We start from the raw sequence: 18,691 nt of genomic DNA, 5'->3' as shown, positions 1-18,691 counted from the left end.
GCATCTCAGAAACTTGGTGGAATGAGTATAATCAGTTGGACACAGTAATACCAGGGTACAAAATATATCGGAAGGGTAGAACAAGTCATGCTGGTGGGGGAGTGGCACTATATGTGAAAGAAAGTGTGGAATCAAATGAAGTAAAAGTCTTAAATGAACCAAATTGTACCATGGAATCTCTATGGATAGTAATTCCATGCTCTAATAATAAGAATATAATGGTAGGGATATAGTTCCGATCACCTGACCAGGATGGTGATAGTGACTGTGAAATGCTCAGGAAGATTAGAGAGGCTATAAAAATAAAAAACTCAATAATAATGGGGAATTTTAACTATTCCCATATTGACTGGGTACCTGTCACCAAAGGATGGGATACAGAGACAAAGGTTTTTGACACTTTAAGTGATTGCTTCTTGGAGCAGCTGGTCCTGTAACACAAAAGGTGAGAGGCAATTCTTGATTTTGTCCTAAGTGAAGCACAGGATCTGGTCCAAGAGGTGAATATGGCTGAGCCGCTTGGTAATAGTGACCATAATATAATTAGATGTAGCATCCCTGTGGCAAGGAAAACACCACAGCAGCCCAACATGGTAGCATTTAATTTCAGAATGGGGAACTACACAAAAATGAGGAAGTTAGTTAAACAAAAATTAAAAGGGTACAGTGCCAAAAGTGAAATCCCTGCAAGCTGCATGGAAATTTTTTAAAAACACCAAAATAGAGGCTCAAGTTAAATGTATACCCCAAACTAAAACACATAATTAGAGAACCAAAAAAGTGCCACAGTGGCTAAACAACAAAGTAAAAGAAGCAGTGAGAGGCAAAAAGGCATCCTTTAAAAAATGGAAATTAAATCCTAGTGAGGAAAATAGAAAGGTGCAAAAACTCCTGGCAAATGAAGTGTAAAAATATAGTTAAGAAGGCCAAAAAAAGAATTGAGAAAAACAGCTAGCAAAAGACTCAAAAAGTAACAGCAAATTTTTTTTTTAAGTACATAAGAAGCAGGAAGCCTGCTAAACAACCAGTGGAGCCACTGGACGATCGAGATGCTACCTAAAGGAGCACGCAAGGACGATAAAGCCATTGTGGAGAAACTAAATTAATTCTTTGCTTCGGTCTTCACAGCTGAAGATGTATGAGGGAGATTCCCAAACCTGAGCCATTCTCTTTAGGAGACAAATCTGAGGAACTGACCCAGATTGAGGTGTCATTAGGGGAGGTTTTGGAACAAATGGATAAACTAAACAGTAATAAGTCACCAGGACCAGATGGTATTCACGAAAGAGTTCTGAAGGAACGCAAATGTGAAATTGAAGAACTACTAACTGTGGTATGTAACCTGTCATTTAAATCAGCTTCTGTACTAGATGACTGGAGGGCAGCTAATGTGATGCCAATTTTTTAAAAAGGCTCCAGAGGTGATCCCAGCAATTACAGGGTGGTAAGCCTAACTTCAGTACTGGGCAAACTGGTTGAAACTATGGTAAAGAATAGAATTGTCAGACACATAGATGAATATGATTTGTTGGGGAAGAGTCAACATGATTTTTATAAAGGGAAATCATGCCTCACCAATCTACTAGAATTCTTTGAGAGAGTCAACAAGCATGTGGTCAAGGGGGATCCAGTGGATATAGTGTACTTAGATTTTCAGAAAACCTTTGACAAGGTCTTAAGCAAAGTAATCTGTCCTGAGATAAGAGGGAAGGTCCTCTCATAGATTGGTAACTGATTAAAAGACAGGAAACAAAGGGTAGGAATAAATAGTTCTCAGAATGGAGAGAGGTAAATAGTGGTGTCTCCCAGCAGTTTGGAAAAAGGGGTAAACAGTGAGGTGGCAAAATTGGCAGATGGTACAAAACTTATCAAGATAGTTAAGTCCCAGGCAGACTGCGAAGAGCTACAAAAGGATCTCTCAAAACTGGGTGACTGGGCCACAAAATGGTAGATGAAATTCAATGTTGATAAATGCAAAGTAATGCACATTGGAAAGCATAATCCCAACTATACATATAAAATGATGGGGTCTAAATTAGCTGTTACCACTCTTGAAGTCATTGTGGATAGTTCTCTAAAACATCCACTCAATGTGTAGCAGCAGTCCAAAAAGCAAACAGAATGTTGGGAATCATTAGGAAAGGGATAGATAATAAGACAGAAAATATCATATTGCCTCTATATAAATCCCTGGTATGCCCACATCGTGAATACTGCATGCAGATGTGGGTGCCCCATCTCAAAAAAGATATATTGGAATTGGAAAAGGTACAGAAAAATGCAACAAAACTGATTAGGGGTATGGAACAGCATCCATGTGAGGAGAGATTAATAAGACTGGGACTTTTCAGCTTGGAAAAGAGACGACTAAGTGGGGATATGATAGAGGGCTATAAAATCATGACTGGTGTGGAGAAAGTAAATAAGGAAGTGTTATTTAGTCCTTCTCATAACACAAGAACTAGGGGCCACCAAATGAAATTAATAGGCAGCAGGTTTAAAACAAACAAAAGGAAGTATTTCTTCACACCTGTGGAACTCTTTGCCAGAGGATGTTGTGAAGCCAAGACAATAATAGGGTTCAAAAAAGAACTAGATAAAGTCATAGAGGATAGCTCCATCAATGACTGTTAGCCAGGATGGACAGGGATGGTGTCCCTAGCCTCTGTTTGCCAGAAGCTGGGAATGGGTGACAGGGGATGGATCACTTGATTACCTATTCTGTTCATTCCCTCGAAGCACCTGGCATTGGCCACTGTCAGAAGACAGTGTGTTGCAGTCCAGCAGGAAAAATGTCTGACTTGTGTCAGTTTAATTGGTCTCTTCAGTGCATATCTTAACATGCATTTCCATCTTTATTGTCTCTCTCAAAGATTCCAGGTCATATTTTCTCAGCTTACAAGTAAAAATATGATGTTGTGAAGAAAAATAAGTGTCATGAGTTATGAATATAATGGATCCACATAAAGAGCAGTATGGATACCATAAATTGCTGTGGAATTTTATTTTCAGTACCAACCACTGATCCTGACCCACTCTGATTGACAAATGGCATGTTGCTTTCTGTCTTTTGATCTGCATATCTCTAGCAGTGGGTGCTGCTGCTATTTTATATGTATCATAGTAGCATCAGTTGTGCTAGACACTGTAGAGGGATATACTAACTGACAGTCACAGCCCCAAAGATGAGACAGACAAAGGGTGGGAGAAATTAATAATTATCTCCATTTTACAGATAGGGAATTAAGGGACAGGGAGATTAAGTGGCTTGCCTAAGGTCATACAGAAAGCCTGTGGCAGAACTGGAAAATATACTAAGGTTTCTTGAGTTCCAGGCTACTACCTTACCCTGAAGCTCATCCTTTCTCTCTCTTTATTGGCCACCACAAAAAAAGTGAGTCTTAACGATCTTAATTAAAGCTGTTCAGGTGGGGGGGGGGGAGGGAGGGAGTGGGAAATGATGTGTTCTGAATAGGTCTTGATTGTTTCACTTTTAGCAGCTATCCTGGGATGATCCTAGCTGATTGCTCTAATCTTGATGTCATTGTTCTGCAGCTAATGAGTTAAATTCTGTTTGTGTGTCCCAGTTGCATTTGATTTTTTTCTCAAAAAGGAAATACTGTATTGCCATTTATATAGTCTTTCCTTTTTATAGTTCCTAGCAGTTCAAACATACAGATTGGTCTGTGAGCCCAACTTAGAAAGAATACAGTGCAATTGAACCTTTACTTTGTTATAAAAGTGTAGCTGCATCTATAATTCAGCTCAGAGTATGTAATCACCTTTTAAGCCATGTTTTTCTCCACATTACTAGTTCTGTTATTTTTAGTAGCAAAAACTGGTTGCATTCCCTGTGCAAGAAAAAGAGTAAACACTCTCCAAAAAAAGTTAATGACAGAATTTAGCACACTGAACAGATGGAACAAAAGATGTGTCAGCAAAGATATTTTTCAATACAATTAATTTGCAGGTACAGATTGAGTTTGACTCTCAGACTGCTAGAATTTCATCTGTGATGATGTCAACCCTCCTGATGGCACATGGAAAAATACTGATAGCAAGCCAGCAAAAGCACATGTTGAAAAATTGTGAATAAGAATGAGTGTGAATTACATCAAACACTGTAGCTACAAGCCTAGTAGAAAGGGATGTAAATGTAGTGATTCTGGAATAAAGAAACAATATTTCAGTACACAGTATCTTCTGCAAGTCAATAGACCAAGAAATGTGTTTGTTTTCCTATTTATAAAATATTCAATCTAGCAGGGTCTGAGCACACATAACGAACATTTAAAAACAATATGTTACATTTATTGATGATGTCGAATTAAATGTACTCAATTCTAAAATGATCTTGATGCCCCATATTCACATCTCCCTGAGGGCAGAGCTTGAATGAATAGATGAGCCTTACACAGTGCGCTGAAGATAAACAGACATGGATGCTGATGGTCTAGGGCTGTCTACCAAGAACACCTTCCTTTCAGCATCAAGATGTACAAATCTAGGAGCTGTAAACTAAAGTCCCCCCCCATCTCAATTTTTGTGACAGTTGAGTAGCAAGAGATGCAGGTTTTTAAGATATCCAGGACCCTAACTTTCTAGACTTTATAGATTGAAACAAGCAAGTTGAAGGGAATACGAAGTCAATCCAGCCTTTGGAGAACAGCTATGAAATGCCTCCATGACTAAGTAAGTGTGTAGCTATTGCCTTGTGCACTAGCTGAAGCTTCATAGAAGCCTGCATGGTTATTTCTAGATAAAGCACACTGTAATAACACAATTGTTAGGTCACAAAAACGTGGATAACTTTGATGAGGTCCCTGACCACAGACTCTATCCAGGAATAATCAGTGATTCAGAAATACTGCAAATTGCAAACCTCCTTGAAAACGATGGGTATGCACCCTCACAAACCAGAGCACGTGCTTATCCTACTTATTAGCATTAACTTCATCTGATCTAGACTGTCCTCAACCAATTTTCTGCCTTACAAACTGCTATTTAGAGACATTGACTGTCCCTAGTGACATTTTAAGATAAATCTCTTGCAGATGTTGTAAATGGAAGTGCACTTCAAAATATGGCTGTACAATGGGATGAGTAAAAGAAGAGAATCATCTTATGATTTAAATGTGTGTTTAGATTTTGATTTTATATAGTGTTTCTTGTATTCAAGGTATCTTGCAGAGCTGAGGTACATACTTACCTCACAGTAGACAACAAAGCAACCACTTGCTCAGACATAGTTTTGAATATAGCACTTGTGTCATGGACAAAACGACCATTGGCTAGGACACTGGGCTTATCTCCCAATTCTTTGCCCAATTTATTGGCCACTAGACAGCAACCAGGATGGGAAGAACAGATCTTTATTTAACAACTTATTTGAAGGGTGACTCATGCAGTAACATTTACGGTTGAATTGCACTATTAATGTTGCCCAGTTTCTGGTGTGGGACTTGAGACCACAATTTGCTCTCTCAGAAGTTAGAGTACAAACAACACAGCAATGCTGACATGTAGAAACTGACCCTGCTGAATACATAGGCCCAACTGGATGAATTAAAAGTTACATTGGCTTTATAAATATGTACCGTGTGGGTTTAGGTCATGTAAAAAAGACACTTTTTCTTTCTCCACATGTGTTCCCTGTGTGTCTTTTGAGTTACATTTGCTTAATGTACTGAAAAAAAGTGTTTATTCCTGTGAGCCCTGCAGAGCTACTCAAAATGATAAGCTTAGTTCCAACTGCAGACTCTCTTTAAGATGATGTAAGAGGCAGAAAAGAGCACAGCTTGACTCTCAAACCCTATTTAAAGTTTTCAGCATCATCAGTTAAAATAAAAATCATGTTTTGATTTGTAAACTGAGTGCATTTGGTCTGGAAGTCCAGAGGGAAAATAAATATAGAATCCTATGATAACATGTTTACAGACTCACTTTCCAGACTATACACTTAAAATGTATAAAACCTAAGGTGGCCACTCATACCTTCCCAGAACACTGGACATTCCAGTACTTCCAGCAACGGCATGGGCCCAACCCTGCAGGTATGACCCTGCCCCTGATAGTTTGATGGTGCATGTGAGGTCACGCCGCATGGGAAGCGCCATCTTTAAGAGCATGCAGCCCCGCCTCTGCCAGCATGACCTTGTACACATGGTGTTTGCAAGGTCATGCCATACAGGGGGGTGCCATTTTAAGAGCTGGAGGGGCGAGGTGTTGTCCTCCATCTGATACCGGACAAAACCACATCCATTTTTGTCCCACTACCAGTGAGAGACAAACCTCTCAAAAAGAGGACCATCTGGTTTAATACCAGACAAGTGGCCTCTCTAGTAACACCCTGATATTTTTGCAGTGGGGGAGACTTAGAGCTAGAAAGATATTTTAAAACTCAAAATGTGGATTGCAATTAAAGAGAACAATGGAATTATTATTATTAATATTTCGGTCTGAAACTGAGTAATGGCTAAAAGTGCAGGATAGAATTATAGTGATGTGGCAGTGCCACACTATTTAAGGTTGCATCACTACTTCTGTTTCAAGGTCATCCCCTTTCTAAGTCCTCCAAAATTGACATGCTTAGTCAGATTCCTTTGAAATATGGTCTGCCTCAGGAGAGTGTAGAGTAGAATTAGTGACCCAAATTTGGAGTTGTTTGATCCAAGGGTTCTGGACATATAATTCCCTCCAAAATAGACATTTTAAAAAAAGTTTTGAAATGTTTGGTCAGTTGGGTTGGGTTGGGTTTTTGTTGCACAGAGCTAGAAATAAATAAATATTGATGCTAGTCAATATGGTCTCGCTCTGTTGAGTTTTACCCAAGGTAGTGCATGCATGGCACTCACTAAACCTTTGAGGGCCCAAACTGAGAATAGTATTTAAGAAAATGTACAATTTTTTGAAGTGTGCATGTGCCAATATAGGAAAAACATCTGGAGGGTTTCCATTCCCGCCATTTTATAAGCTTTAAAGCTCAACTCTTATAAGTGCTCTACAATCCAAATGGTTACAAATGATTGCTTTGAAATTTGATGTTCCTCATTGGGGTGCAGGGTAGTGTTAGTGTGTCAGACTTGGGGTTATTTAACTGTGGGGTTCCTGAGTTATAGCTGTCCCTAACACGGTTTCCTTCTACTGCCTTGTACTGTGAAACTGAAAGGTACAGGATAAATCACCGACCGACCTCATTGAGATTGATTGCTGTGAACTCACCTTCAATTAACATAACTAAGGATAAATTTATCACAATCCCCCTGTGATGAAGTGGGAATTTTCTGTAATATTGTTATGCATGATAACTTACTTGACTAGGGATTGTTACCCAGGGGGTGCAGAAGGGTTAAGATGGTCTTGGGGCAGAGCAGGAGACATGAGGTGCTTGGGTCCGGTAACTGTGTGGAGTGACATGAATGGGTCGTTAAGGGCTGGGTGAAACACTCATATCAATGAAATATGCAGAAAGAAAATGGGAACCCCAAGGACTGAACAATTGACCTCTAGCAACAGGAAACCCCAGCAGGCGAACATGTAAACTCAAAAGGGGGTCCTTCAGGAGGAAGACAAAGGATGGAAAGATGTCAGGTGTTTAGGACTGGCCTTTAGAGCGCAACAGGAGCTTTCACCTGGAACTGACAGACAGAGAGAGGGAGACAGAGCCAAAATGGATTGTACAGCAGCTTGGCTAGGTAGAGCCCTGAGGTTGGCCAGTCTTCTTGAACTCTGTCTTCACCTTTGCTTCTAAGGACTTTCCAGCGGTGTTTTGTAGTTGACTAATAAAACCCTTCTCTGTTTTGAAAAGTCTGCCTGGTGTCATTACAAATACTTGCTGAGGTGCACTGATCTCTGAAGAGAGTAAAAAGTCTCTGAACAGGAATCTATCTCAGTTGGATTCACTAGGCAGAGCTCATGGTGTGAAACAGGAGTGCTGTAGCTTCGAGGCTCAGCATAGCCACTCACTACCACTTAACTACAGAGGCATTCTCCTGTCACTGTAGTTAATCCACCTTCCTGGGATGTGGTAGCTAGGTCCATGGAAGAAGTCTTCCATTGATTTAATGCTGTCTACATCGGGGGTTAGGTCAGCTAACTACATCAGTCGGGACGTAGCTGGGTTGACTTAACTTTTTCGTGTAGACCTTGCCTCAGTTGTGGAGATCTTGAGGCCACATGGTCTGCCCCTAAAGAAGACAGGGACCCCTTGGGGTCTGGCACACTGAAGGGGTCCAAAGGACTGTTTAACAGCTGGAGTATAACACAGATCCTGTGGATTCGTGACACCTCTTCCTAAGACCAAGGGAGTGAGTGGCCGGGGGTTGCTGCAATTTGAGAATCATGGGTGGCAGTGTTGTTTGTGGGGAAAGTAATCAAAGTATTTGGGGAAGAAAAAGTAGACATGTGAATGTTTCCTGGGAAGGGGAGAGTTTTGGAAGCAGAAGAATGAGGGAATAGCGGGGAGAGAGGTTTGTGACTGCAATGACAGGACTGGGGATAATGGTCATGGGTGGGAGGGTAGGGGAGAGTGTTTTGGCACTCAGGTGAGGGGCATCCACCAGCTCTGCCAGTGCACCTCAACCACTCTACACCCTTCAGCTCTGCCAGTACACCCAACCACCTTGTACCCCAACAACCTTGTACCCCAACATTCCTTCATAGACTGATAGATTCCAAGGCCCGAAGGGACCATCGTGATCATATAGCCTGACCTCCTGTATAACACATGCGACAGAACTTCCCCAAAATAATAGAGCATGTCTTTCAGAAAAATGTCCAATCTTGGTTTAAACCCCCCCAGTGATGGGGAATCAACCATACCCCTTGGATTAGTTGTTCCAGTGGTTAATTACTCTCACCATTAAAAATGTACAACTTCTAGCCATTGGATCATGTTATACCTTTCTCTGCTAGATTGAAGAGACCATTATATTTGTTCCCCATGTTGGTACTTACAGACTGTAATCTCATCACTCCTTAACCTTCTCCTTGTTCAGCTAAATAGATTGAACTCTTTGAGTCTATCACCATAAATTATGTTTTTTAATCCTTTAATAAATCTTGTGACTCTTTTCTGCACCATCTCCAATTTATCAATACGCTTCTTGAACTGTGGACCCCCTACACTGGACACAGTATTCCAGCAGTGGTCGCAACAGTGCCAAATATGGAGGTAAAATAACCTTTCTTCGCCTACTTGAGAGTCCACTGTTTGTGCATCCAAGGCTTTAATTATCCCTTTTGGCCATAGCATCACATTGGGAGCTCATGTTTAGCTGATTATGCACCACAACTCCCAAATCTTTTTCAGAGCCACTGGTTCCCAGGATAGAGACCGCATTATGTAAGTATGGCCTGCATTCTTTTTCCCTGGATGTATACTTTTACATGTAGACACATTGAAATGCATATTATTTGCTTGAAGTTGAACCCAGTTTACCAAACAATGCAGATCACTCTGTATCCGCCACCTGTCATCTTCATTATTTACTCTTCACTCCCCGATTTTTATATTATCTGCAAGCTTTATCAGTGGTAATTTTATGATTTCTTCCAGGTCATTGATAAAAATGTTAAATAATGTAGGGCGAAGAACCAATCCTTGCGGGACCCCACTAGAAACACACCCACTTGATGACAATTCCCAATTTACAATTACATTTTGAGACTATCAGTTAACAAGCTTTCAATCCATTTAATGTGTGCCATGTTAATTTTGTCTTTCTAGTTTTTTAATCAAAATGCCATGTGGTACCAAGTCAAATGTCTTACAGAAGTCTAAGTCTCTTACATCAACACTATTACTTTTCTCAACCAAACCTGCAATCTCATTTAAAAAAAAAAAAAAGATATGGAGTTAGTTTGACAGCATGACAGGGCACTAACGTTGGCACCTTTGTCACTGAGGTTGAATTGAAGTCAATTAACTAGTTTCTGTTGGGGATTACTGATGCTTGGGTGGCAGTTGCTGGGCTAATGAGGCAATTGGTTCAGTAACAGGGGGGATATGTTTGGAAGGAACAGGAATTACGGGGAGCTAAGTGGGTGCACCTTAGAGAGAAAAGAGAACTGTGTGGAAAACTCCTCTTGCTGTAAACTTGTGGTACATTCTGTTATGCTTTGACACTGAAGATTAAATGCAACATGGTGAAAGAGAATCAGTCTGTGTGTGTTTGTGGCTAGGACACCACAGGAACAGTCTAGGCTGCGGTATTCACCGGCTAGGTGAAGGGACACTCTGTGACAGACAGGATCTATTTTTCATAAACCCATGTTGATTGGCATTAATTATATTAGCCTCCTTTAATTCTTTATGTTAAGTCCTATATCGTCTTCTTCATTATCTTGCCTTGAGATCATAGAAACATAGAAGATTAGGGTATCATCTAGTCCAACCCCCTGCTCAAAGCAAGACCAACCCCAAATAAATTAATGTCAGACTGACAGGCCTATAGTTACCCTACTCATCCCGTTCACCCTTTTTAAATATTGGCACAACATTAGTTTTCTTCCAGTCTTCTGGAACTTCCCTGGTGTTCCAAGACTTATACAAATCCAACATTATGGTCCTCACCCAGCTCTTTTAAAACTATCTGGATCTGCTGATTTTAAGATGTTGAACTTTAGTATCTGCTGTTTGACATCCTCATGAGATACTAGTGGAATGGAAAGTGTATTCTCATGTATTACTACACCATTTTTATTTTTCCTAAATACAGAACAGATATATTTGCTGAACAGTTCCACCTTTTCTGCATTATTCGTGATAATTGTTCCATTTACATCTAGTAATGGATTGATACCATTGTTAGGATTACTTTTGTTCCTAATATACTTAAAAGACTCCTTGTTGGCCTTATCACTGCTGACCATAAATTTCTCCTTGTATCCCTTTGCTTCCCTTACCAGTTTTCTACAATTCCTTCTGATTTAAAGCTTCTGATTTATATTTATTTATACTATCAACTTCCCCTGTCTTCCATTTGTTATATATTATTTTTATAGCTGCCTTCCTACACCCCATTTCTCTGCTGGTACACCCCAACCCCTTTGCACCCCCAACTTTTGTCAATACAACCCTAACCTTCCTATTGTCCTAACAGTCCAATACAATACAATCATAACCTTCCCAGCACTGCCAATGCACCCTAATCCCCCTGAAACCCTAGCTCTGCCAGTGGACCCCGACCTTGCAGCCCAAAGCTGTGCCAATGCACCCCAACACATACATAAACCCTGCACACATCCACCAAATAACTTATGCTGTGAGTTCTTTGGGGCAAGGACTGTCTGTGTTATTACAGTGGCATGTTAGAGGGAATCGTGTGGGTAAGAGTGAACAGGTTGTAAAAAGGGGTGAAGTGTTTGTACATTTCAGCAAGGGTGGACATAGCAGAATAAATGTTTGTATGTTAATTGGGCAAATTGGGGCATTGCTGAAAGAGGGTAGAGTTAAGGTTGCATGGGCAACCTTAATTGTGCATTTCCTGGTTTTCAGAATTTTGAGTTTTGCTCAACTCAGCATTCTGCAAGGATATAATGTTCCACCAAGCAACCAGTTTCAGAGTAGCAGCCGTGTTAGTCTGTATCTGTAAAAAGAAAAGGAGTACTTGTGGCACCTTTGTTAGTCTCTAAAGTGTCACAAGTACTCCTTTTCTTTTTTCACCAAGCAACCATAACTCTTTCTTAATGTAGATTTTTGCCACTGAATACTCAATTTACTGTTAGAAGGATGAATGAATTATAATGCCAGTTGTGACAGGTTGGATCACAGAAACCCCTTGGGACTGCCACCTGATGTGCTTTGACTACCTCTGAGTCTGTTTTCCCTGCCAGCTTAGGACTTCAGTACCCTGCCTGGTTTGAGCCAGACACATTTGCCTGCTACAAACCAGACCCAGGTCTGAATCATATCCCCCAACAGCTGCAGGCTTACCTGATAACAGCTTAAGAAGTATTCCTGTCTCTAACACTCAGATGCCTAGCTCCCAATGGGGTCCAAACCCCAAATAAATTGGTTTTACTCTGTATAAAGCTTATACAGGATAAACTCATAAATTGTTCGTCCTCTATAACACTGAGAGGGAGAGATGCTCAGCTGTTTGCCCCCCCCCCCCAGGTATTAATACATACTCTGGGTTAATTAATAAATAAAAAGTGATTTTATTAAATACAAAAAGTAGGATTTAAGTGGTTCCAAGTAATGACAGACAGAACAAAGTGAATTACCAAGCAAAATAAAATAAAACACCCAAGTCTAAACCTAATACAGTAAGAAAATGATTACAGATGAAATCTCACCCTCAGAGATGTTCCAGTAAGCTTCTATCACAGACTGGATGCCTTCCTAGTCTGGGCCCAATCCTTTCCCCTGGTACAGCCCTTGTTTCAGCTCAGGTGGTAGCTAGGGGATTTCTCATGACTGCCGCCCCCTTTGTTCTGTTCCAACCCCTTATATATCTTTTGCATAAGGCAGGAATCCTTTGTCCCTTTTTGGGTTCCCACCCCTCCTCCTAAATGGAAAAGCACCGGGTTAAAGATGGATTCCAGTTCAGGTGACATGATCACATGTCACTGTAAGACTTCAAGCCCTCATTCCTTCCAGCCTGGCTCACAGGAAGGCCTGCAAGCAAACAGAGCCATCCACAGTCAATTGTCCTAGTTGATGGGAGCCATCAGGATTCCAAACCACCATTAATGGCCCATACTTTGCATAACTACAATAGGACCTCAGAGTTATATTTCATATTTCTAGTTTCAGATACAAGAGTGATACATTTATACAAATAGGATGACCACACTCAGTAGATTATAAGATTTGTAATGATATCTTACAAGAGACCTTTTGCATGAAGCATATTCCAGTTACATTATATTCATACTCATTAGCATATTTTCATAAAATCATGTAGAGTGCAACGTCACACCAGTGACGCAAGGTGAGTGTGAAAGGTGCATAATTTTGTTTGTATCTGTGATGTGCTTTTTGTTTTAGAAGTGAGAGAGAGCTGTAAAATGCTATTTGATCAAGTAACTGAAATAAAAGAGCTGTAAAATAAAGTCTAGTGTATGATGGTTGAATTACATCAGTTTGTGGACTGTAAAAGATTTAATGTACATAATGTCTTTGCAGGTTGGGAAGGACTCGTTTGGCAATGATTATATTGAAAATTTCAAGAGAAATGGGATTTCTACAGGTAAAATTTCAGTTTTAAAAAAATAATTTGTTAATTTTTTAGATAACATTTGAAACTAGAGATGGAGGAGGTGGAAGGGTAGATTGGTTAGGTTGTCTAATTCACGCACCCATTCTGGTGCAGAGTGGTTCTCTGCAGTGTGTTCGCCATTACTTTGTCCAGTCTGGTTTGAAATGGCCTATGTTAAATCTTTAGGCCAACATTTTCAAGGGTGACCACTAATTTTGGATGCCCAATTTGAGGCACCCAGAGACTTACATTCAGAGGTTCTGGGAACATGCAACTCCATTTGAAGTCTATCGGAGTTGCAAATGCTTAGCATGACTGAAAAATGAGGTTCAGCTTGAGCACCCAAGTATTGAAGCATCCAAAATTAGTGTCCACTTTTGAAAATTTTGCCCTTAATTTTTAGCCTAAATGTTCAATGTTGATTTACAGCAGGAAATAGCAGGATCTAAATCATTGTCAGGGCATGAAAGACTTCAAAGACAGAGAAAGTTCTAGTCTCGTAAAAGTCACTACAAAGACACTAGTCCCGCCTTAAAGTGTGGTCTGGCTCTACTCTGTAATGTGAATTTATACAAATGGAACCTTCTTACTTGGCATACGTGTGTGTCCCGAGTCATATCTATTCACGTCAGTGATGAAAGTAAATTGTTGTTGCCTTTTACTCCTGTTAGCCTTGCAAAGCCAACATGGCTAAGAGAGAGTGAGAGACTTGCATTGCTTTGCTGCTTTCTTCTTGTGTAACACCAATGGCCTGATGCAAAGCATCTTACAATCGATGGAAGTCTTTCCATTGATTTCAGTGGATGTTGGGTCAGGCTCAACAGAACTACTGAGTAAGTCCCAATTGAAAGCAGTGGGGATGCACAAGTGTCACTGAAGGCATAATTGGACAGGGAGGTTGCGCAGTTGTCTTCACCAACCTTTAGCACTTCAGTTATCTGATGATGTTGTATGACAAGTGAACAATCCAGCTTGATTCTCACATCCCAGGCTAACTTTGCAGGGCTGGCAGTTAAGGAAAATATCTTTTTGCTTGTAAACGGAGTACATTCGATCCATATATTATAATGAAGTAATCACAGTCCAACCCTGCAGTGCTATTTTTACATATCTCAGAGTGCAGCCACATTTTTAAATGCACTTTTTTTCAGGAAGTCTCTAAATCCTAGTTTCCCTCTCTATCTCAGTTACAGGCAGGGCTGCTAGTACTGCCTTTGGTTAAGGTTGCTTGACACTTCCCTTTATAAGACCCAATTTTCAGTTACAAATAACTTTGTCATACTTTAACTGTTCAAGTTGAAATTTTCCATGCCAGGTATCGGCCTCAGGATAAATTTTTCTGGAAAATTTCAGCCCAGAATGGTCCAGTTGTTTCTGAGAATGAGGCTAGGGCAAAGTACATTGCTTTGCCTATGTTAAAAAATTGTGGTGGTTTCATTTGGTTTGGTTTGGCCTTTTGCCATCCCTTGTGAATATCCAACCAAATTTGGCCAAGGACTAAGCCTTTGAGAAATTGCAGTACACACATTCACAGTAGAAACTTACTAAACCCTTGCAGCTATTGTCCCCAAAAGTTCCATCTGCATTGAGCATTGTCTACTCTAGTCCAGGGCTGTAAGGAGCTGAGCAGGACCATCCCTCAAATGTAGCTCTGAGTTGCTAACAACCATCATTTTGACTGAAATTTTCAAAAATAATAATAATTAGCCAGAGGCAATCACCCGGCATGGAAAATTTCATTCCAAACGGTTAATGTTTGGCAAAGTTTTATGTGTAACTGAAAACTGGGTTTTGTAGCAGAAAGTGTTGGGCAACCATAATAACAGGCCACACTACCAGCTCAGCCTATAATAATTTAACGGAATGGATTAATCCAAAGAGGAAATGTACAGCCTCCCGACATCTTCCATCTTCATTAATGTAGGCTGCCGTTCCTTCTGAAATGTAAATCAACAGAGAATTAAGAGGGGGAAATATGCTGTATTATTTCAGTGCTTTAATTTTCTCCAGCCTAGAATCTGTTGTTTCACTGGATAAAAGAATGCTGTCATTGAAGCAGAGACATAGCTACATTAAAGAACGTTGGACTCACATTTGCTTTTTTGTGGGTGTAAGTTAACACTTCTTTTGTTGTTGTTAAGCTTCTTTGGCATTGTTACACATGAAATAGTTATTAGCATTTTTGAGTGTTGGAGGTTATGGGAGGTTGAACTGCATCACATACTGTTGTTGAAATAATACATACAGTAACTTTTCCCTTTCTTAGAATTTGTAGGTCAGACTGAGGATGCTGCTACTGGAACTGCTTCAATAATTGTTAACAGCGAAGGTACATATTTCACGTTCTGAATGGTCCCCTAGTAAGCAAAGGTTCTGCCTCTTTAAGCCGCAAAAGAAACTTTTCTCTGGCCCTTGTTAGTTGTGGGTTTTTCCCTCATTTATAGACAAATTCTGTCATCCTAACGCTTCCACACTTACTCATCCTATGGACTACTAGTGGAGCACAGTGCCACTCATTGTGAGTAAGGGTGGGAGAATCTGACCCGTATCATATCTACCTACGAATAGCCATAAATAGACTAGCCCACTGATTCATCTAATCCGACACTGGCCAGTACATGGTGCATCAGAGGAAGGGGGTGGGGGGGTTTAAAAATATAAAAAACTTTCCCCTGTAATGTATCTAGCAGATTTACAATGGGAAAAGGAGATTCCTTCCTGACCCCAGCACATGATGAATTTATGCCAGGAATTATTAAATATGAATATCCTTATTATCTTAGTCTGCATAGCTAGAGATATTTTGGTTCTCCGGTTATCCAATTGTCTTTAAAATCTTGCCATAATATTTGACTCAGAGTTTCTTCTGTAGTGCATATGCTCCAAAAGTGGCATTTAACCTACTTATTAATTGTCCTTTAGTTTAGCATGTACCTTTACTTTCATATTTTCGGACGGGGTAGAAAAGAGGGAATTGACCGTTTTTCATATTGTCTTTCATAGTGACTAATTTAACCTCTGCTGGGTTTTTTTTTTCTTTTCAAACAAATTCCGCCTCATACTCGCTAACCTGTGAACTCTTTGAAAAAAATTACTAACGTCTAGATTGAACCTTGACTCAGCCCGGAATAAGGGTCAGGATGTGACAACTCCATCCCAGGAGCAGGCCTGGAAAGGGAATTGTGATTAGGGCAAGCTGAAAAGGTAATCTGAGTAATGCTAGGTGCAAATATTAAGTGCATTAGTTAAAGCACATTAAACCCTAGTTTGGATACTCACATTCAGAAGTAGTGGCCTTAGTTCCCTTTAGTTCAATGAATTAAGCTAGACATACCAGAGTCACAATTCCTTCCCTGATGTTTCTCCATGACCCTCCCCCTCCCCCATTCTGGAGGAGTAAGTTTGGGAAGTAAATTACTGAAGCTCTTGAGAGAGTGCAGCTTACACCCCTCTCGTACCTGGCCAGCTACTTTGGTCAGTGAGTGGAGGCAGAGGACAGAGCCATAGTATCGCCCACTCCAAGCCCCTCTCTGCCCACTTTCCATGGGAGGAATATCCAAGAAATATTGACTGCGCTCTACACTGGACCCAAGGTTCAGGTTGGCTGAGTAAGGGATGGAGTCTTACTTCCCCTTTTAGTCCTCTGCTGGGCAGAGTAAGAAAGAGCATGATCTAACCTTGACACAGTAGTGAGTGACCTGTTGGGTTTTCAAGAACCCTGTGATCTGTTCTGAGGGATAACAAACAAAAACTTCTGGATTAAAAACTTTTGAAGCACTAGGAAACAGAGCCATGACTATTGTCCACTGCTCTGAAGTTTACGGTGGATTTTCGTAGAAACTGATATTGGTACGAAAGTTCATTAGTAGTTTTGTGATGTGGGGGATGAACTGAACAATGCATTGTGGCACATAGTTTATTTCAGTCAAAAATGGAAAGTTCCTAAATTAAGTTACCAAATCTAAAACTGGCCTCAGATTTTACATAGATGCTGCTGTTAGAACACGATCAGGACCAGGCTATAAAGCAAACAGATGTATGGAATTGGTAGTGGTAATGGTTGTTACTTCTCCTTAAAACCATCTGGGGCCAAATTGAGTTGATTACAGTAAAATAGGAGTACTTGTGTTCTGTGCTGTTACAAAAGAGACTATTTTATTTGCAGAAGCCTGGCAGATTTGACCTATCAAGGGTATGTTACACTACGAAATTAGGTCGAATTTATAGAAGTAGATTTTTATAGAAGCGATTTTATACAGTTGATTGTGTATGTCCCCACTAAGTGCATTAAATCGGCGGAGTGCATCCACAGTACTGTGGCTAGCGTCGATTTTGGAGCACTGCACTGTGGGTAGCTATCTCACAGTTCCCACAGTCTCCACTACCCATAGGAATTCTGGGTTAAGCTGGGTTAAGCTGATGGGGCAAAAAACATTGTCGCGGGTGGTTTTGGGTACATGTTGTCAGTCGCCCCTCCCTCCGTGAAAGCAACAGCAGACAATCTTTTCGCGTGCGGACGCCATACTGCTTTCAGCAGACGGTGCAGTAGGCCTGCTAACCGTCATCATCGAACCACCACTTCCACTGCAACTCTGCTCTCCTCAATAGCGAATTTCTCCACGTTGGCTGTCATGGGCTCCCACTTCCGCTGCAACTCTGCTCTCCTGAATCCACCTTCCAGGTCATCAGCCACTGCTTCCGCTGCATCTCTGCTCTCCTGCTCTCCTATAGACACCATACCACGGCAAGTATGCAGCTCGCTCAGCTCAGCTCACCGACACCGCCGCTGTTGTGTACTGGTGCTGCTGGCAGCAGACGGTGCGGTTGGCTTCCGCTGCCACTCTGCTCTCCTGCAGATGCCATCACAGCAAGCATGGAGCCCGCTCAGATCACCACAGCAGTTACGAGCATTGTAAACACCTTGCGCATTATCCTGCAGTACGTTCAGAACCAGAACCTGCAAAACCAGGCGAGGAGGTGACAGCAGCACGGTGAGGAGAGTGATGAGGACATGGACACAGACTTCTCTCAAAGCACGGGCCCCAGCAATTTGGCCATTCTGGAGGCAATGGGGCAGGCTCATGCCGTGGAACGCCGATTCTGGGCCCGGGAAACAAGCACAGACTGGTGGGACTGCATATTGTTGCAGGTCTGGGATGATTCCCAGTGGCTGAGAAACTTTCGCATGCGTAAGGCCACTTTTATGGAACTTTGTGACTTGCTTTCCCCTGCCCTGACGCGCCAGAATACTAAGATGATATCTTGGGACCGGATATCTTGGATATCTTGGGACCGGACCACCTTGGCAGCCAGTACATAAACCAAAAGGGGTGCTTTTCAATAGTGCTGCAAGCACTGGTGGATCACAAGGGACGTTTCACCAACATCAAAGTGGGATGGCCGGGAGAGGCACATGACGCTCACATCTTCAGGAACTCTGGTCTGTTTGAACAGCTACAGGAAGGGACTTACTTTCCAGACCAGAA

The 18,691-nt window shown here is 41.2% G+C and overlaps 1 protein-coding gene across 2 annotated transcripts in view; it reads left to right on the top strand.

Moving 5' to 3' along the window:
* RBKS (ribokinase) overlaps positions 1 to 18,691 on the top strand; it is a 104,665-nt gene that overhangs the window by 34,949 nt on the left and 51,025 nt on the right. For both annotated transcript variants that reach the window (XM_074949127.1, XM_074949126.1), the window contains exons 3-4: positions 13,133 to 13,196; positions 15,472 to 15,534. In XM_074949127.1, coding sequence (XP_074805228.1) covers positions 13,133 to 13,196; positions 15,472 to 15,534 — 127 coding nt within the window. The remainder of the gene's footprint in view (positions 1 to 13,132; positions 13,197 to 15,471; positions 15,535 to 18,691) is intronic.

Source organism: Natator depressus, chromosome 3, assembly GCF_965152275.1.
Source record: "Natator depressus isolate rNatDep1 chromosome 3, rNatDep2.hap1, whole genome shotgun sequence".
Taxonomy (NCBI): domain Eukaryota; kingdom Metazoa; phylum Chordata; order Testudines; family Cheloniidae; genus Natator; species Natator depressus.
Note: the sequence above shows the minus strand (reverse complement) of the source record. Positions and strands in the feature narration are given on the sequence as shown.